The 22,545-nt window shown below is 40.7% G+C and overlaps 1 protein-coding gene across 1 annotated transcript in view; it reads right to left on the reverse strand.

Moving 5' to 3' along the window:
- The window catches only part of UBN2 (ubinuclein 2), a gene marked incomplete at its 5' end in the record, with an annotated part of 66,412 nt that extends 48,379 nt beyond the window's left edge, over positions 1-18,033 (reverse strand). Inside the window, 2 exons of the mRNA XM_082661856.1 lie at positions 11,602-11,694; positions 17,557-18,033. Of these exons, the coding sequence (XP_082517982.1) occupies positions 11,602-11,694; positions 17,557-18,033 (570 nt within the window). The remainder of the gene's footprint in view (positions 1-11,601; positions 11,695-17,556) is intronic.
- Positions 18,034-22,545: the final 4,512 nt, after the last annotated feature.

Raw genomic sequence — 22,545 nt, forward strand, 5'->3', positions numbered from 1 at the left:
CAAAACCCTTAATAAGGCAGTAATTAAATACCTTCTAAATGTTGGCTCAAACCACCCTTCCAACTTTTTTCTTAGGATTTTCTGACTTGAACACTTCAATCCATTCAGTTTATAGATCCACTCTCCTCCCAAGCACACTTGCTTATCTTTCCTCATGCTTCCCCCTTATTGGGAATAATCTCTTATTCCTCTCTGAATTCTCCCACCCTTTACTGCTCAGCCCAAGTTTTGGGGTTTTTTTCTGAAATAAATTTAATTTATTTATTTGTTTGTTTGTTTGTTTAAGGCTACGTTGGGTCTTCGTTGCTGCACACAGCCTTTCTCTAGTTGCGGCATACGGGGGCTACTCTTCAATGGGGTACGCGGGCTTCTCATTGCAGTGGCTTCTCTTGTTGGGGAGCACGGGTTCTAGGTGGGTAGGCTTCAGCAGTTGTGGCACACGGGCTCAGTAGTTGTGGTTCACGGGCTCTAGAGCGCAGGCTCAGTAGTTGTGGCGCACGGGCTTAGTTGCTCTGTGGCTTGTGGGATCTTCGCAGACCAGGGCTCGAACCCGTGTCCCCTGCATTGGCAGGCAGATTCTTAACCACTGCGCCACCAAGAAAGTCCCTCAGCCCAAGTTGTAAACCTTTTCTCCTGGATGTTTTCTACTCAAAATCACAATGATCTTTTTCTGCTCTCCTAACGTATTTTTTGTCTAGGCACAACTAGCTGCCTAAAAAAGATTTACGTAGGGAAAACTAGAAAAACAAATGGGTTCTGTTTTAATGGGCCCAACAAGACACATGCAGAAGTCCAAGTAACTTATGCGTAAGTAGACAGATTCAGGAACATTTAAGTCTAGGCAAGGCTACCAGTAGTTAACCACAGGAAAAGATAGCAGTTATTAATAGTTCTGAGTCCATATCTAATATATGCAATAAAATGGTTAAATAAGTAAATGTGACTCTTGTCAATGACAGTAACCAAAATGGCTAATGCTTTTACTTAACTATAACAGTATTAATCTGACTAAAATAGGCTCTCAAAATAGGATCTTAGAAGTATAAGCTTTCCCAAAAATCGTATCAATTAAAGCATCGTAACAATGATAAAGGTATAAATTATATATACTATGACAAATCTATGCAATATTAACAGCCATTTTAAAACAGTGTGGTAGAAGAATATTTAATAGCACAGAGGGCAACAAAAGCAGTTCACCAGATGTTACGTATAGTTCAGGCTATTCACAGAAAAGGTAACAGTGATGTTCGCTAAGCATCTGAAAGTGTTCAACCTAACTGGTAATCGTGGAGACAACATTAACATAACAAGATACTGCTTTTTCAACTATCATACAAATAGTAGGATCTCATTTAAGAAAAACACAACAATATACATCTACAGCTATATATTATATATATAATGCTCAAAGAATTGTAACACGTAGATAACCATGACCATTACCAGTGTGGAAGGGATAAAACTGGAGGCAGTGGTGAAGGAAGACTTTGGCTTAATATGTATATTTGAATTTGTTTTTAATAACTGGAATGTGTTCATGTAATACTCAAGTGATTAAAAAAAGTGCAAGAGAGGACGTACATAAGCTCATATGCATTTTTAAAAGCCCTAAAAGGGTACACATCAAACTATTAACAGTGGTTATGCCTGGAAGTGGGCTTAGAGATGATTAGCTGATTTTTATTTTCCTCTCTGTTTATCTGTATTTATATATTCTTTTATAGTGAAAAAAATCTTTGAAATATGTAAATGCTTACATATACATAGATCTCTTGGGCAAGAAACTCAGTGATTATTTCTGAGAAGGGAGCTGATTAGCTGGGAGTTAGGGGTAGGAGGTAGATTTACTTTTCATTATTTTATCTTTTGTATCTTTCAAATTTTTATTAAGTGCATGTACTACCCATTCAAGGAATTTTTTTTTCTTAGGTCTGGACCATCAAATGTTCAACATCATTTACTGTTTGACTCGTTATACGGTTCTGCTTCCCAGGCCCACTGCAGGGAGAGTTTTGGATAAACTATATGCGACACACCCATGCCCATGGTGGTTCTTTCTCAAATCCCTCTCCACTAGCCAGGGTTACATTGTCTTTGCTCTACCAAATACTGGCTTGCTGCCAAAGCATTACTGTTGGCACATCCCAGTTCCCTCCTGCATCACAGAGGCCAACAGAGCACAGTTTTTCTGGCCTCGGATTACTTTTCTTCACCTTCTGGCCTTACTGGGAAAACTCCAAGTCCCCGGCCTGCCCTCTGCCCTACCTTCCTTTTTCTATTCTCCAGCTTACAATTCTCTAGTTCCCCAATTATGCTGAAATCCAGTGATACGCAAATGATATAAAGTGGAGCCAAATTTTTGACAGTTGCCAAAAAGGCACAAACCAGTTAATCCACAAAAAAAAAAAAATTTTTTTTTTTTTTTGGCCGCACCATGCGGCTTACAGGATCTCAGTTCCCCAAGCAGGGACTGAACCCAGGACCACAGCAGTGAAAGCCAGGAATCCTAACCACGAGGCAACCAGGGAATTCCTTTTTTTTTTTTAAATCCACAAATATTAAAATTCACCTAAAGGAACTCAAGACAGATTGGCAAAGGACTATATTATCACGTCTTCCCTACTGGGCCTATGTTGAGTTGCTGTCTTTTTCAGCATCTGTGGCAAAAATACACTCTGCAGTAGCATCAAAGTCTGCCTTGATAAATTCTCTGGCCTCCTCCAGTTGTTGATGTTACAGTTTACACAATAAATGCATCTTATAGAAATACAAATTTTATTTTCCAAATTTAAAAAACCCTTGAATTTTGCTACATCTAAAATGAAGAAACCCCTTTAAATCTACTCCCCTAGGGCACTAGTTCACACACTATGACTCAGAAAAAAACTAGCTTACTGAGTCATTAGTACCTGCTTTAACCTGATAATCAGTGTTTCAAGCCAATGAAGTCCGCTTACACTGTAACACTAAAATGGAAAACAAACAACAAGTGTTCTTAGTACGGGACCCCCTATTGCCTTCAGGTAATAAGAAAGCTAACTAATAACAAGCTTTCATTGATCACCTGTGGAAGACAGAAGAATCATGACACTGCTAAGACTCTAGTCTGATAACTGAGAAGAAAATATCTGCTGGTCACAAAGCTTCCTGTTTGTTCCAGCCCTGTCACAACCTTATCTTCTACCTTTACTAATTTTCTTAACCTACCAATAGAAAAGGGTAGAGATTTAAGTCAGTGGAAAGACAGTCAAGAGCTGACTTAACAGCACAGAAATACTATACACAGATTTCTATAATCACCACTTACGGATACAAAACCTTCCTCCCAAATACCCTAAAACTGCTGATTCTCAACTGTTCCTAAGGGACTGAAGGAAGATGAAGAGAATTTATTTAGCTCAAAGAAGCCAAGGACTTAAAAGGGCATGTCATGGCAAGCAATTACAATTGATAACTGCACTAAAGAAACAATTATTTGAGTGGAGAAGTCTCCCTCGCCCTTTAAAAAATCACACCCCTCAGACTGCTTTGAAAGGTTACTATTTCCCATTTTTATTGTATTTGTAGGACTACACTATTACCGGCCAACAGAACCTAAATACACTGGTATTTGTGCTTTGTAAGTAGAATTTATTTTGTGGTGGTATTTACAAGTTGGCCCAAACTGCTTTACCCAAAGCCCTACCAAGTTGATCCTTAGAGACCAGACCTAACATAATGCTCAAACAAAGAGAGGAAAACCAGCCCAGGAAGTTCCCAAGGACGCTCTACTGCCTCAGCAACTGTGGATGATCATCTAATAATATGAATAACAGATAGAATTCTTAAAATTCCCAGATAGGGTGCATAAATGCTTTCTAACATCCACTTATATCAGTCTCATATTTGAGGATACTTTTCAAACAATTCATAATTATTTTAAGTATAAAAATATTTTTCCTTTCCACTCAGTTGAGTAGTATATATCATGAAGAAGCCAGTTTCATTGGAAATTATACAGTTATTCCAAGATATTGCCATCCTTTAAAAAATAACTAGACAAAATCAGTTTTAAGAGCCATACCAAAAGAAAATCAAGACTTTTTATAAATATACTTTGTTTTTGATTAAAAACAGAGTTAACTCTATTTCATCAAATGCCTTATTTGTAAAACTGCTCAAAATGACTTTTAACTCATCAAATCTACCCTTATCCTCCCTTTTATTTATTTATTATTATTATTATTTTGGCTGGGTTGGGTCTTCGATGCTGCGTGTGGGCTTTCTCTAGTTGCGGCGAGTGGGGGTACTCATCGTTGTGGTGCGTGGACTTACTGCGGTGGCTTCTCTTGTTGCAGAGCACGGCCTCTAGGCACACGGGCTTCAGTAACTGCGGCACACGGGCTTAGTAGTTGTGGCTCGCAGGCTCTTGAGCAGAGGCTCAGTAGTTGTGGAGCACGGGCTTAGCTGCTCCACAGCATGTGGGATCTTCCCAGACCAGGGATCAAACCCGTGTCCCCTGCATTCTTAACCACTGTGCCACCAGGGAAGTCCCTATCCTCCCTTTTAAAATAAATACGAAGCTACTTAGGGCTCTGAGAGTCCAAAATCACAAAGAATTAAGCATCAAAGGTGGTACTATCAAAGGTGGTATTCAAAGTCTATGTGGTGTACTAAGCAGATTTTAAAGTCATAATGTGATTTTATACATGCTAATAAATGCCTGGCAGAAGTACATGTCTTCCTGTTTAGAGAGTCATTCAGATTCAAGCAGTATTAACTGCGATGTATCAGGTATTGTGTTAAGCACTTTCATTTAGATTATGGAATTTATATCCAATTCTAGGATAGCATGATCTTTCAAGATGGCTGGGGTAACACAGTGAGAAAAATCACTAAAAGAAATCTGCCAACCACCATAGGTTATCCTATGCCCTAGAAGGCTTAGAGAACAAGTCTACACCCATCAAACCAAACCTCATTCCCTGATCTACCGTATACATGGCCTCGGAAAAACATACACAACCTAGAAACCACCTAAAAACGGAACTGGACAGTAGGATATTTAGTCTCCACATTTGGAGCCTTAAAACTGGGAATGAGGAAAGTCACGGGGGCCTCTTTAAACTGTAACCTCCTTCCTTCCTACAGTAACCAACAAGACAAATGTCAAATGTCAAAACTCGGACTTAGCTATTTATTAAGATTTACGTACAACAACCAATTTAATATACTCTAGGTAAAAGTAAGTGCTGAATACTTATACTGCTCTGTTCCCAAAAGAACATTTAGCAATTGGTGCTGAATACAGTGTCACATTACCTGAAGAGTAACATAACAGGAAATATGACATAGACAATAAAGATAGGACAGAATGGGGGAAAAAACACAAACCAACCATTCAATACAGGGTTCTATACTCTCCATAATTTCTGCTATCACCAAAGCTGTCTCAATCCTCTTCCACAAGCAACTGCTGCAGGATAAGGCACATCCTATACTCCACAAGTAGCCTTCCCTTCTCCCTCAGGTGGCCGCTTGCTCCCCCTCACTCAACTCTCCAGCACAAGCAACAGCTAGATATACTAAAGACCACAAAAAGCCCATAAACTTGCCTCTCAGGCCTTCCAGTAAAACACAGAATTTATCACTAACATCACTCTTGGACGCAGCCACATCTCAATGCATCCAATATTTTTTTTTAAACTATACATGTAAGATTTATTTTATACTTTCCACCTCCTTGGTCACTGGACCTGTTATTACATTTGTCAATTTTCTGAGATCAAGTTGCATCCCATTTTTCTCCATATCTGGAAACCCCCAATTGAGTTTAACTTGCTCCATTCTCTGAAACTTCCTACAAACGCACGCTCCTCCACAATGGAAATGGTACACGCCCCCACATGTACCACCAACCACTCTGCTCACAGACGAGAAAGGGCAGAATGTAAAAGTAGATGAACTGATGACTTAAATATATGAGGAAACAAATAGTGAAGCAAGTACACAAAGGTCTCAAACAAAAGCTTGAGAGCCGAATCTGACCCACAGAGGGACATTTTGTTTGGCCCAGTAGGTGTTTTAGTTAGAAGCCCACATTTAAAAGTAAGATATAATCAGATTTCCCTGGTGGTGCAGTGGTTAAGAATCCACCTGCTAATGCAGGGGACACGGGTTTGAGCCCTGGTCTGGGAAGATCCCACATGCCACAGAGCAACTAAGCCCGTGTGCCACAACTACTGAGCCTGTGCTCCAGAGTCCATGAGCCACAACTACTGAAGCCCGTGAGCCTAGAGCCCATGCTCCGCAACAAGAGAAGCCCATGCACCGCAACGAAGAGTAGCCCCCGCTCGCCGCAACTAGAGAAAGCCCGCGCGCAGCAACAAAGACCCAATGCAGCCAAAAATAAATAAATAAATTTATTTAAAAAAAAAAAAGTAAGAGATAACAGAGTAAAATCCAGATTTCAGCCTTCTTTTGAGAAATGGAAAGATCTGGCAACCCTAAGCCCAAATTCCTACAAAGTAACACAGGCTGGAACTGAGTAGCAATGTCCCCTTTAGAGCACGCACTGTCCCCTGTTTGGAACAATCCCCCACCTTTATTGTCCATCTGGCTTGCTTCACTGATTAATCAGGGGAAACTGGGGACATCTGAATTTGCTACTCCTGAATTTCAGGCACTAACGTAACTAAAGGACAGTAAACAATAGGTCAGTAAATATCTTCATTTGTTGCTTAACAGTGATCTTTTGTGAGAGCCTAGGATTGGACAAGGTCTCTTCTCCCAGGCGACTTCTGGCTGATGATTTTCTTTTTTTTTTGGCTGCGTTGGGTCTTCACTGCTGCGCACAGGCTTTCTCTAGTTGTGGCGAGCAGGGGCTACTCTTCATTGTGGTGCACGGGTTTCTCATTGCAGTGGTTTCTCTTGTTGTGGAGCACGGGCTCTAGGCACGTGGGCTTCAGTAGTTGTGGCACGCGGGCTTAGTTGCTCCACAGCATGTGGGATCTTCCCAGATCAGGGCTCGAACCCATGTCCCCTGCATTGGCAGGTGGATTCCTAACCACTGCACCACCACGGAAGTCCCAGCTGAGGATTTTCTTAAAGGGCTCCAAATAATCTGTTGTAGTCTTTAAGAAGACCACAATAGTTAAGAATATGTAAAAAGTGACTGGAGGACGAAAAATAAAGGCTACTTGGAATAGAATGCCTGAACTAAAAGATCAAAATCAGTGGAGTCATCAATTAAAAGAGGTTAAAACCACATAGATGTTTACATAAAAAGAATTTATGACAGGTACAGAATAAAAGCAATTCTCTACAAGAATGATATGTTTTAATTTCTGTTTTATGCAATGAAGTAATTCACTGCATTGGTCTAGCCCTTGGGATAATCAAGAGGCCTGGTTAATATATCTGCCCGGGCTTCGCTGGTGGCTCAGTGGTTAAGAAGCCACCTGCCAATGCAGGGAACATGGGTTCAAGTCCTGGTCCAGGAAGATCCCACATGCCGCAGAGCAACAAAGCCCATGAGCCACAACTACTGAGCCTGCACTCTAGAGCCCATGAGCCACAACTACTGAGCCCACGTGCCACAACTACTGAAGCCCACACGCTTAGAGCCCACGCTCCACAAGAGAAGCCATGGCAACGAGAAGTCCCTGCACCGCAATGAAGACTAGCCCCCAATCACCACAACTAGAGAAAGGCCACGTGCAGCAACAGAGACCCAACACAGTCCAAAATAAATTAATTAATTAAAAAAAAAAACATAAACACACACACACACACACACACACACACACACACACATCTGGCTGCCTGGAAGGGAGAGAAAAATATTAGGTGTTTTAATGTCTATTCTTTTGCAGAATTAATCAGTTACTTGCTACCTCTTTAAATAAATTATTTTTCAGAAAAGAAAAAAAAGAATGATATATTTAAGTGACTGAACAGCATTTCACATTTAGATAGCACTTTAAATATTTCAAACACTAATAATCTATTTTTCATCTTATTTTGACAAAACCCTTGTGCTATAAAGTTGACTAAGCAGACCTTATTTTCCCCTCACACATACTAAAGCATAAAAAAACCAAGAGCCTTCACTAAGGTCACCTAGCTAGTTATGGCAAAGAGAGGATCAGAATCTAGCTGCATTAACTCATAATCCTGGGCTCCTTCCACTACAATATATTGCTGCTGGTGCATCTCATCCATTGCTAGCCTACAAAGGGTAGAAAGGAGGTTGAAAGTATCCATTCAAGTCTCCAAAATTCCTTCCAATTTCAAGAATGGGACTTCTACTCACTTTCAGGTCCCCAAAGGAGAGTCATTCATTTCCATAGGCCACTGCTTGGCCCTGAATTTGTGTGTCATATGTATGTTTTGTCTTCCCAATGATTTTGAAAGTTTCTCCAGGAGGCGGCAAATACCATGTCTCTTTGTATGTCCAACAAAAATGCTCAAATGTTTTATTATTTATATACAAAATTTAACAAATAACTCCATCTCTCGTTCCAAGAAACAAAGGGCTAGAAGTAATCTTAAGCGATTTTCAGAAATAATGACAAGGGGGGCTTCCCTGGTGGCACAGTGGTTAAGAATCTGCCTGCCAATGCAGGGGACATGGGTTCGAGCCCTGTTCCAGGAAGATCCCACATGCCATGGAGCAACTAAGCCCGTGCGCCACAACTATGGAGCCTGTGCTCTAGAGCCCGCGTGCCACAACTACTGAAGCCTGTGAGCCTAGAGCCCATGCTCGGCAACAAGAGAAGCCACCGCAATGAGAAGCCTGCGCACCACAATGAAGAGTAGCCCCTGCTCACCCGCACGCAGCAATGAAGACCCAACGCAGCCAAAAAATAAATAAAATGTAAATAAAATTAAAAAAAAGAAATAATGACAAGGACATCTAAGTTATATTATGAAGGGAAAAAAAGTAAGAAGAAAAGGTAGCTAGGGATACAAGTTTTATCTGTGTTTTATAAACCTCAAAGAACTAAGTCATCTTTTTGTCATCTGCAAAAAGAGAAATCTAACTTTGGTGGGTTAATATTTTGCAAATATCTAAAAGATTTTCTTTTACTTAAAAAATATATATATAGTATTTGTATAAATAAATATACAACATACATGTATAAATATACATATAGATGTCTGTATATGATATGCCTGAACACCAATAAAAATCTTTGTTGTTTAAGAGTGATCTTTTGTGAAGCCTAGAGCCTAGAGCTGGCAAGATATCTTCTCCCAGGTCACTTTTAGCCTGATGATTTTCTTAAAACGTTCCAAATAATTTGTTATAATATGCATATTTAACATTCATGGATATAATATTCATGGCATGCTTTTAGGTTTATGCACATAAAGCTTTCATGAGGTAGGACATTTTAAATCTCTACTTAGAATGGAAATAAGAGAGTCAGTAGCCAAAATAAAAATCTAGAGAAGAAATACAGCCCATTAATTTGGATTATAACAAGAATAACATTTTATCCCTGCACAATGACAGTGCTTGTATATATCCTAGTTATTTGAAACAACTTTACACATCAACCAACTTCTTCAGAACATTGGTTTTTCTATGCCAAGAACTATCCAAAACTTCCCAATAAGATTTAATGCTAACCGTGAGGTACATTACTTACAGGATATGCTAGGAATTTTCCACTTGCAAAGGGCAATTTAATCCTTGGTGTTATAACCCATGGGGAAAAAAGGCACTCTAATATAGTGTTGGAGGGAGTAGAAACTGGTAATTTGATAATACTGTATATACCAAAACTATAAATGCATAAATCTTTTGACCTAAAAATTCCCCTTCTAGGAATCTGGTCTGAAGATAAACTTGAAAATGTATGAAATGGCATGCTACTAAGTAATTTACTGCAGTACTATTAGAAGGGTAAATTTTTGGAAACAACTGAAATTATGTCGGGACTAGTTAAATAAACGGTGATATGTCCATACAGTGGAATACCATGTAGCCTTAAAAATGAGAGAGAGAAAGCTCTCTTTGTCCTGATATGAAAAAAAATCTCCAAGATATAGTAAATGAAAAAAGCAAAGAGCAGAACCATGTAATGCATTCTGTAACATGTGTAAAAAGGGGTGCGGGGTAGGGGGAGGAATAATGTATATAGAGAGATACACATAAAATATCTCTGGAAGGACACCCAAGAATATTACTTGCCTCTAGGAAGTGAAATAAGGTGGGTGGACAGTAGAATAAAAGGAAGATTTTTCACTCTATATTTTTTTTCATTTTTGAATTTGAACCATGTAAATGTACTACCTGGTTAAAACATTAAATTTAACCAATGTATTAATCTGTATAAAAAGTTTAGACAGTTATTTCAGGATTTATAACACTGTAGAGAACAGTGTTCTGAGAACACTGTATTATAATTAACACTACAAATGTAACAACTTTGGCTATTTCTTCCATGGAAACACCCATTAGTCCACCCCTAAAGATATTATACAGCCACAGAATACAGAGCCACAAGGGGCTGTGAAAAACCTGAACATCTCAATTTACAGATAAGAAAACTATGGCCCAAAGAGGTTAAATAACCTCACCAATGGACACAACTAGTAGCTGGCAAAGTATGGCCTAGAACCTGACCCACATTTCAAAATATTCTCATGTATTTTCTCCATCCCCCAAACTGTTTCTTCACTACCGCAAAGAGCCAACAAGTGTCCACCAAGACCATAGCTGCATTTTGAAGATAACATGAATGACAGAGCTAGTGTGAGCTGATATCCTATCTCTGTGAGATACTTTTCAATGCTCACAGGGGAACCACAAAGGGTAAGGTCTTGCTTCTCCTGGGTCATGTTTTAGCAGAGACAAAGGGTAGTTAAAGCCATAAGATAAAAATGGGGAGGGGATAGGGGGGAATCTTCCAACAAAGTCAATTATACTAGAAAAATTGAGAATAACATTAAGCAACTTTACAATCAGGTAATTCAAATTTATTTTTATATTAAAACAAACACCAACCTACTGTGGCAAAGAATATAAAATGCACATGAATTTTAAGGTAGACAAGATACTTATAAAGAAATTTCATGCTGCTTCTGATTGATCCTGAACCCAGTGGCCTAGAAGTACACACATGCATTCTCTTAAACTCTTAAGAGGCAGGAAGGCTTGAGAACTACTACACCAAAGGAATTAAAAGTGTTCTCAATGGCAGTGGAAAGAGCAAAGGATTAGAGCTAGACAGACCTGGACATGCAGCCTCATTCTTGCCATTGTGTGACCTTGGATCAGTTATTCAACCTTAAGCTCAGAGCCTGTTCCTTCATCTGTAAAATGTGGTCCATATTACTTACCTTGGAGTGCTGTTATAAGGATTGGAGATATTGATGATAAGCAAACTGCCTGAACTCTAGAAGGAGTACAATAAATGACAGCTACTATTACAGCCATCACAAACCTATCAGAATCTTTATAGGACCAGCTAACCATTTATTGGGGTTCAATCTGTTAGAACAAGATAAGGTGAGCAATGGATGCTATCAGCCCTCCCAAACTGTCACAGAAAAAAAAAATAGGCCAACAGGATAAAATTACCTATGTGAAAAGTTTATTATACTTACATATTTCATTTCAAACTTCTTAGCCAACATTTCCACTTCTTGCCTCTCTTGATGATCATCATTGAACGGGTCTTCCATGTAAATGGGCTTCTTCTGCTTCAAAGTGAATGGGAAAAGAAATAGAAATATTAGTATTACTTCAACCAGAGTTGAATATATCTAAATTTAAAACATGAGTCAATTTTTCCAAATATTAACAAAGTTAGAAGCATTAAAAAGTAACTAAAGGGCTTCCCTGGTGGCGCAGTGGTTGAGAGTCCGCCTGCCGATGCAGGGGACACGGGTTCGTGCCCCGGTCCGGGAGGACCCCACGTGCTGCGGAGCGGCTGGGCCCGTGAGCCATGGCCGCTGGGCCTGCGCATCCGGAGCCTGTGCTCCGCAACGGGAGAGGCCACGGCAGTGAGAGGCGCACGTACCACAAAAAAAAAAAAAAAAAAAAAGTAACTAAAAAGGGACTTCCCTGGTGGCACAGTGGTTAAGAATCCACCTGCCAATGCAAGCGACATGGGTTCGAGCCCTGATCCGGGAAGATTCCACATGCTGCGGAGCAACTAAGCCCGTGCGCCACAATTACTGAGCCTGTGCTCTAGAGCCCGTGAGCCACAACTACTGAGCCTGCGTGCCACAACTACTGAAGCCCCCACGCCTAGATCCCGTGCTCTGCAACAAGAGAAGCCACTGCAATGAGAAGCCTGCACACCGCAACAAAGAGCAGTCCCCACTCGCCGCAACTAGAGAAAGCCCGCGCGCAGCAACGAAGACCCAACACAGCCAAAAATAAATAAATAAATTGAAAAAAAAATTTTTAATAAAAAAGTCACTAAAAAGGAAACTAATACAACACTGTAAATCAACTACACTTCATTTAAAAAATTAAATTTTTTTAAAATTACAAAACAAAAAATTCAACAGTAAAAAAAAAGGAAATAGAATGAAATGTTGGTTTATAGCAAAAATATTTGCAGTTTTAATGAACTCTTACACATTCTAAAGTTTTTTGGTGGTTAAGAACTCAACAATTCAAACTGTCTTCACCCACAAAATGATCTATGGTTACCCCATCAAAAATAAAAAGGCCAAAGAACCCAAGAAAATTAGGTAAACATGAAAATCCCACCTATAACTCTAGTTTGAGATCTTCCCAACAAAGATTAACCACTTTGGTCAGACAATGCTTCTAAAAGGTTATTGGAATCTAGGTTATTACAATCAACATTTAATCATCTGCCCTGAGTTAGCACTGGAGTATCTGTAGCTGCTACAGCTTTTTGCTGAGGCCTAGCATTGACCACCTCTGTATCACCTACATCCTGTCAATGAAAATCCATTCGGAAAATACATACGACTTGTAAACGAAGCACAAAAGTTCAATTGCTACAAACAGATTATATTATCATAGCTTCTTTCTAGCAAGGAGAGTGAAAATCTACTATAATGCATGGTTTAAAACACACACAAATAAGGCTCCCCTGGTGGCAAAGTGGTTAAGAATCCACCTGCCAATGCAGGGGACACGGGTTCAAGCCCTGGTCCGGGGAGATCCCACATGCCGTGGAGCAACTAAGCCCGTGCGCCATAACTCCTGAGCCTGCGCTCTAGAGCCCGCGAGCCACAACTACTGAGCCTGTGTGCCACAACTACTGAAGCCCATGCACCTAGAGCCCATGCTCTACAACAAGAGAAGCCACCGCAATGAGAAGCCCACGCACCGCAATGAAGAGTAGCCCCTGCTCGCCACAACTAGAGAAAGACCGCGCGCTGCAACGAAGACCCAACGCAGTCAAAAATAAATAAATAAAATAAATACATTTATAAAAAATAAATTAAAAAAAACAAACACAGACACAGAGCTAGGATCCCACATTTGCCATCTATTGACCAAAACAAACAAAAAGATACATCACATCCTTCACTATTTTCACAGACACATTTCATAGATATACATATACACACACACACATATATATATTTCAATATACAAAAAACCCAAAACAAGGAGCTACATGTGGATAAAAATGCTATTTCCATCTAATTATGAACAACTAAGAAGTCCATTTAAAAAAAAGGCTAGATGCTATTACTGATGTAGCATCTTCAAGCAGTAATTAAAAATGAAAATATATCACAGCTGAAATATTAGATACAGATTTGCCCTGAAGGGCAAGAAAAAATGCAGAAGGGATGAAGATTTGCAGTTTGAAACTGAGATACATGATCCTGGCTATTAAGTCTGAGACATGATTAATCTAAAAATATGACAGAAAAATATGGACATAATGAATACAAAACAATTCATCATACCTAGGGCATTAGAATTAAAGGATACATCTTAAAGCTTAAAGGAATTTTTGAATCAATTTTTTAAATTATCTATTATAATAAGTAATATATTTATAGAATCTTTTATTCCAATAGGAGTTACCAATGGAAAATATAAATATGACCTGAAAGGAAACGAACTAGCAGAAATAGACTGGTGATGAAATAAGAAGTACTAGGCATATTCAGGGCATAGCCTTAACTTGAGACTAAAGTTAAGCAGAGTAAACAACCACCATGACTTGCTTGCCATTATAAACAGTTTCCTTCATGTCACTATGAAATCCAAATACTAGGTCTTACTACTGGTCTGACCCATTTTATATGTGCAAATATAAATACACGAGTATATATTTTTAATAAGAATCACCTTATACACCATTCTGAACTATTTTATGTAGACTTTATATAGGCAGCAAAAGTAAATCTCTTATTTACCCTTGCTAGTTTATAAAAATAAACTTAAGAAAACTGAGTCACCTTTCTTTCACAGTTAAGAAGTAACGCTTATCCACAATCAAGGCTCTAAGTAAGCTTTACGTTTTTCAGGTGAAAAGATCTGACAATTAGTAAATATCAAAATTACCAACCACCCACAGGCAAAAGTGACCCAATGATTCTGTCTCTTGATGTTAACTCATTAACGTCATTTTCAGGAGAGCTTTCGTATATGTTATCCGAAACATGCAGTGTGACAAGCAATGGAATATCATAGAATTCTCTGGTAACAATATAATCACATTAACACTATAATCATTTATTTTCTTTTTATACTGAATGTTCAATTAACCATGTTTATAGGAAGATGTTTTCTGGTTAAGTGATTTTCTGGTTTACTAAGAGTTAAAAAAGAATTTCTTGTGTATCAATTCCCCTTAGCCAGAAATGGTGAACAAATTAATCTTTCAGGATAGAGATGATTGCAATGTCTCAGCCTCAATCAAGGATCAATACTCTATACATAACAAGGTTAAGGGTTTAGCTAACCTGTGTCCTGACAACCTAGACGAGGTTTTGTTTTCCATATTTTGCCAACACACGCTCATTTAATTGTTTTTCCGTATTAATAAGAAGTAAGTTTAGAAAAATTTCTAACTGCATTAGGTTAATTGGGGTTTTACTGTTCATTTCGTATTTACAAAGGGGGATGATTTAAATTCACCCTAGTACAGACGGTATTCACATGTAACAGATTTTTTTATACTTAACACCTATCAAGTAAAATCTTATTGGGTGATAGATGGCTATTTCAAAATCTTAGAAACTTTTCTTCTTTTAATTTTACAAGATCTCTTTTCCTCCCCTTTCTACTCTAACCCTGCTACATAGTACGTCGTTCAATTACAATAACTTAAAATTAAAACTATTTTGAAAATATTACAACATCACTAAAAATAAACTGGACTCCTCCTGAGGGCAAATTTGGGAATCACCACTTTGCAGATCAATTCTATTGCTTACATTTTGCTTTTTGATGGTTTCTCTTCCTAGGATTTCCTTTCATGGAAATGTGACAACTTCATTTAGAAAGGTGTTTTCTACACTTTCTTATGCAATAAATATGTTCACTGGGAGTAACCATAGGAAAATCTGGCAAATCTTTGTTGCAAAGGTACACTGTATAAGCAATGGATTTTTTGGTTCAGTGGAATATGACAAATGATATATGGCTGAATGTACAAGAAATCTGGACTAAAATACCCCAAATTGATAGTGTAAACAGAAAAATTAAACTGAATTATTCACCTTTCTCCTATTACATGAAAATATTAATTCTGATATTATCAAGTTAATACGATAGGGTATCAAAATTAACTTTATACTTATAATTAAAAGATACGTATCTATTATTAGTTTATCATAGTATCAATATTACAGCATAAAGAGGGTCATAACAGAGGTCTTTGTATATCTACTATAACTCTTATTTCAGTTCATTTCGGCAGGACTTTCTAAATTTAAACTATATGAGTTAATTGTAAGAATTCTGCTTTACTAAGAATTGGTACTAGCATGGAAAAAAGTATTAATAAGACACATATGAGCACTTTGTACACCAGCCTCCTTTTGCAAAATGTGGATAAATGTGTCTGTCTCATGGAGCTCTACTGGACTAAATTCCACAAGCCATGTACTACGCTTAGAACTGTGTCTAGCACATTGTAAGAAATCAGTAAATGTTAGCCATTACTATGTATTTTTCCCAAATATAATCACCTGTAACTTATGATGTAGATTAGGAAGTAAAACTGCAAGTTTACATAGATTAGAAGAGCAAACATAGTACAATTTTTTGAAAAATGCTCCAATCCAGTATTTGCAAAAATCTTTGGGGGAAAAAAATGGCATCACTTTATAAATGACAGGGGCACTAAAGTGAATCTAAAGCACAAAATGTTATGTGGAAATGACCAAAATGATCTCTATCCTTAACAATTCATTTTGGTTTGACCACACAGCAGTATTTGTAAATAATGATCAAAAGATTAGTTGGCCTTACAATAAACAAAATCTAGTGACGTTGTTTAGTATGATATTTTTAAACTAAGGTATTCATTTCAACTATAAAGATAATTGAAGATGAAAATAAAACAAGTGACTTCTGGAGTCCATTAGACCTGTGCTAAAGCAAAACCTAATAAAGAGCATAGTCTCTAAACAACAGAGGAAACTGTTCTCTTATTATTGTTACTCTACCATTTCCCTTTCTAGTTTACTTCTGAACATCACCAACCAACAATAAAAATTAGTTATCAACGAACCTCTCTCCTATCTCCATTGTTCACCAGTTCCACCAAAGGCATACCTATATATTTTCAATAAAGTTTTTAGAAATTCAAAGCTAAGTTTTTTTTATCACTCTTCAAAAATTACAATGGCCAAGTGCAATATCCTCCAAGTAGGACCAATAAACTAATGATATGTACTCAAACAAGGATATGATGGTAGGCACCAAATACGAGACACCCTCCCATTCAATTATTGTATGAACACTAGAGAAAACAAAGCTAAAAAGGTTTACCAATATCAACACGAGAGAGAAAAATAAGGAACCAGATAACTAACCCACGTAACCTCCAATCCTAAAGTGGAATCCTTACTCTGAAAATGTTTAGATTACTTTTAAATCCCCTTTCAATTAAGATAAATACCCCACGCTCAGAAGCACATCTCAGCACCCAGCACAACAGCGATGAAGGTAAGGATGATACTGGAGAGGTTACACAATCTCTCTGCTTCAGACTGGGGGGCGTGTCCCCCAACTGGAGCTCCGCAAGCAAAACCCAACAACGCAACGTGCAGGGCCCCCAGATTTTTTGTGGGAAGCCGAGAGGAAACCTCAGGTTTCGAAAGGTGCAGAGGGAAGCCGGCTTGGAACAGCGTTTGGAGCGGGCGTACGATGGCGGTGGCGAGGGGGGGGTTAGTGGAGCCGGGTGGGAGCCTCGGCCAACACTGGGGACCAGAGGAAAGCAGCACCAACCGCCCGTCCACCCGCTCGGCCCCTGCCCCCTCCAGCCACCCTCTGGGGCAACCCGAGACACGCAAGGTGGGCTTCGGAAGGGGCAAACCACTGGGGGAGGCGGACGGGTCCTGAGGCTCCCGGGGTCTAGGGGATGAGGGAGGGATCTTCTGTACCCGTTGTTCTCCGCACAGCAACAGCTCCGGGTAGCTGAACTCCACGCAGCTCTCGTCGGTGGGATCCTTGAGCACCAGCTCCAGGCGCACTGTCTCCTTCGACGGCCTCTGCTGCGGCTCGGCCCGGGAAGCCGACTCCCGCGGCGGAGGCGGCTGCAAGTGCAACTGCGGGAGCGGGAGCGGCGGCGGCGGCGGCTCGGGCCTAGGGGGCTCGCGCTGCAGCGACATGGGCGGCTCGGCGCGGCTGACCTCGCGCTGGGGGAGCGGCTTCTCCCGCGGCGGGGGCTGCGCGTCCGACCGGGGGGCAACCTCCCGCGGGGCCGACTGCTCCGCCCGGGCCGGCTCGCGGTACGGCTGCGGCTCCAGTCGGGGGGGCTCGCGAGGGTAGTCGGGCTCGCGTTCGGCCCCCGGGAACTCGGCCTCGCGCCGCCTCACCGGTGACAGGCTAATAAACGCTACTCTGCGTGGCTCCGCCATCCCCACTGTTCTGGCCCTCTGCCTTCGCTCGAGCCGGCGCTCGGTTCTACGCCGAGTTGTTTGCCTGCCTGCCCTTCCTTTTGCTCTCCGTCGCTTTTCTTCCCTCCACCACCCTCAGCCGTCGCCGCCGACGCCACCGTGAGTGCGGACTGTCCCCCCTTCCCCGCCACTATGTTCTGATGGGCTCCACCGCCATCGCCAGGATCGTTGCGGCCGCCATGTTGGATCCCCCACATAAATAGAAGCAGGCCGCTGAGCGGGCGCATGCGCAGACAGGAGACGCTCACATCCACCGTCGTGGCTGTGGCTCAGTTTTCCTCTTTTCCTCCCAACAGCCTGGAGTCCAGACAGGTCAGCGGAAGTGACGTCATGGCAAGACCGGTTTCCTTGGAAACAGAGACGCCGTCTGCGCCCTTCCTAAAGGGGAGGGGTCTGGGGTTTCCGGAGAAGCTTCCTATTCGCACCTGGAAACCAGAGGCGCGTTTGGGGCTCGCCCAAAGGCGAGCGTCGGAGATGTGCCTGGGACGGATCTGGCTATGGCGCCGGTCGCCTCCCGCTCTCGCTTTCAGAGAGTTGGGGTTGTCAGCTGGTTAGTCAAGGCGGATGCGGGGAAAGGGTAGAGGGACGCAGGGACCAGCCTCGGTGTATGCCCGGCCAGCACCCCCGCAGCCCGAAGTATCGGGGGAAGAAAGGAAATGGCTAACTCCAGCCGGACTCGCCCTGCGGCTTCCCTGCGCAAAGCGCGACGTTGACTCCCACAGGCCTCCCGTTCCTAAACCGACTCCTGTTTTTCTCGCCCAGCTGCAGGGAGGATTGTGTGACACGGTCGTAAAATGCTCAGTAACGTTTTGCAGTTGGGAAATTGAACACGCAAATGAACATGGGCTCGTTCATAAAGTCTAAACTGTTTAAATTAATTTTTAAAAAAAGACTCTTCTCAACAGAGTTTGATGGTATTTTATGGGACGTACTCTCTTGAAAGTGGAATGCTAAATGACCCATTTCCGGTAGGAGAGGAGCCTTAATTGGGAAGGCCTCATAGTCACACCTGTAATAAACTAATTGAAATTCACCTTTAAAAGAATGAGGATTACCATCCATTTTAATCCATTTAATGGAAAACAAATCTAAGGGCTCGCCTTCCACACCTTCTGTTAATTCAATTAACCGGATTAACAATGTTAACACCTACTGATGACTCTTTGAGTCAGTATGATGTCATAGATGAATTCTGAATGGGTTCCGGTTTTTTGCCCTCCTATTACTTTCCCTATTTGTATAAAGATGGTGTTGGAATCGATGGTATGATGTTCCCTCCCAGTTCTCAATTGCTCATACAAAAATCCTAAATACTTTTTTGGAGGAGTGAGGGCCTTCGAAGAGGCTGGGAATAGGTCAAAGTCAATTCTTGTTCAATGCAAAGTCAGAATATCTTTGTCTAAAATATTAGATTACCTAAAATGTGTAAGATATTCGTGCTATCTAACTGTAATGCTGTAAGATCAGTCATTCAGTTTTTGTTATATATAAAATATCCTGTGAGATCAAGCTACTCATACCTTTTTATGAATAATTAGTATCTAAAACATCTTCAATTCTGATAATTTCACAAACTCTCAAATCTCATGTTGAAGATTAATGTTCAATCCAGGGTGTGGTAATCTTGCACCTATGGAGAAGTGTATTTATAGAAAAAGGGCAAATCAATCTGATCCTTTAATGCCTTTCCATTAATGTTCTATCCTAGAGGCAGAGCAGCAGGATTGTCCCCAAATCCCTGTCTCCCATTTTACCCAAAATGAATTTACCAATAAGCTTAAAATGGCTGCCTTGTGGAATTAAGCAATAGGAAAAACATAATTGACAATAGCAGAGACAAACAGAATTAACATAAATAGGTAGATTTCAAGACAGTTCAATGTCATGGTAGTACTTTTTATGTTATTCCTCTCTGAGGAAGACACGTTTAAGACTAGAATGTCTTGGGAAGATCCAAAGGCAGAATATCACAAAAAAAGAAAAGCAACTGCAAAAAGACTGTGTAGGGAGTGAACTTGGTGAATTGGCCAAAAGGTCAGAGTGGCTGGAGCACAGTGAGCAAGATGGGGAAAGATGTAGGAGACAAATCTGAGACAAGAATAAAATTGTATTTCACACCTTACAGAAGGATAAATATCTAATGAATCAAAGTTTTAAATGTAAAAAGTGAAATCAGGCATGGTGCCAACATGTCTGCCATCTTGGGGCAGCCTTTCCTGCCTTCTTCCAGCAACAGCGGGGGAAGCTGGATTCCACGATGGCAGCAGCAGGGTTCGTGGCAAGAATCATGGCTTGCAGGCTGCCCCGGGTGGTCTCGTCTTCCTGCAGCTTGTAGACCCTCAGGCTTAGGAGCTGATTCAAGCACACAGCCTTACAAGGGTAAGGTGTTCTTGAGACGATCTGTACCAAATCCATGACTGAACCCAGTGAACACTGCTATACAAACGTTTAACATTCTGGCAGCACATGCGGAGACCTACTCTTTTAGCCACCGGCTGCTGGAGACAACCTCGTAGACAAATTGCTACCAAGTCAGCCTGTTCTAGCTGAATGGCTATTGTAGACCCTCATAATCTGACTTCATAATGGAGACTGCCACACTCACTGCTCTGTGGCTGACAGGGTCGTGGTGCTCTGGCTGGGTGTCAGACCTCAGCCTCTGAGGTGGCAGAGCCAAGTTCAGGACTCTGGATCACCAGAGTCCTCCTGGCCCCATGTAATGTCAATCAGCGAGAGCTCTCCCAGAGACCTCCATCTCAATGCTAAGACCCAGCTCCACCCAACGGCCAGCAATCTCCAGTGCTAGATGCCCCATGCCAATCAACTAGCAAGACAGGAACACAACCCCACCCATTAGCAGAGAGAATGCCTAAAATCATACTAAGTTCTCAGACACCCCAAAACACACCACCGGATGCAGCCCTGCCCACCAGAAAGACAAGATCCAGCCCCATCCACCAGAACACAGGCACCAGTCCCCTCCACCAGGAAGCCTGCACAAGCCAGTGAACCAGCCTCATGCACTGGGGGCAGACACCAAAAACAATGGGAACTATGAACCTGCAGCCTGCAAAAAAGAGACCCCAAACACAGTAAGTTAAACAAAATGAGAAGACAGAGAAATATGCAGCAGATGAAGGAGCAAAGTAAAAACCCACCAGACCAAACAAATGAAGAGGAAATAGTCAGTCTACCTGAAAAAGAATTCAGAGTAATGATAGTGAAGATGATCCAAAATCTTGGAAATAGAATGGAGGAAATACAAGAAACGTTTAACGAGGACATAGAAGAATTAAAGTGCAAACAAACAATGATGAACAACACAACAACTGAAATTAAAAATTCTCTAGAAGGAATCAATAGCAGAATAACTGAGGCAGAAGCATGGATAAGTGACCTGGAAGATAAAATAGTGGAAATAACTATCGCAGAGCAGAATAAGGAAAAAAGCATGGAAAGAATTGAGGACAGTCTCAGAGACCTCTGGGACAACATTAAGCACACAAACATTCGAATTTAGGGGTCCCAGGAGAAGAAGAGAAAAAGAAAGGGTCTGAGAAAATATTTGAAGAGATTATAGTTGAAAACTTCCCTTCCCTAACATGGGAAAGGAAATAGTCAATCAAGTCCAGGAAGCACAGAGAGTCCCATACAGGATAAATCCAAGGAGAAACATGCCACGACACATATTAATCAAACTATCAAAAATTAAATACAAAGAAAAAATATTAAAAGCAGCAAGGGAAAAGCAACAAATAACATACCAGGGGATCCCCATAAGGTTAACAGCTGATCTTTCAGCAGAAACTCTGCAAGCCAGAAGGGAGTGGCTGGACATATTTAAAGTGATGAGAGGGAAAAACCTACAACCAAGATTACTCTACCCAGCAAGGATCTCACTCAGATTCCATGGAGAAATTAAAACCTTTACAGACAGCACAAATTAAGAGAATTCAGCACCACCAAACGAGCTTTACAACAAATGCTAAAGGAACTTCTCTAGGCAACAAACACAATAGAAGAAAAAGGAACATACATGTCAATAATTACTTTAAAAGTAAATGAATTAAATGCTCCAATCAAAAGACATAGACTGGTTGAATGGGTATAGAAACAAGAACCATGTATATGCTGTCTACAAGAGACCCACTTCAGACCTAGGGACACATACAGACTGAAAATGAGGGGATGGAAAAAGATGTTCCATGCAAATGGAAATCAGAAGAAAGCAGGAGTAGCAATTCTCATATCAGACAAAATAGACTTTAAAATAAAGATTATTACAAGAGATGAAGAAGGACACTACATAATGATAAAGGGATCAGTGCAAGATGAAGATATAACAATTGTAAATATTTATGCATCCAACATAGGAGCACCTCAATACGTAAGGCAAATGCTAACAGCCATAAAAGGGGAAATCAACAGTAACACAATCACAGTAGGGGACGTTAACACCTCACTTTCACCAAT

This window comes from Grampus griseus (assembly GCF_964374135.1).
Source record: "Grampus griseus genome assembly, chromosome: 9".
Classification (NCBI taxonomy): Eukaryota; Metazoa; Chordata; class Mammalia; order Artiodactyla; family Delphinidae; genus Grampus; species Grampus griseus.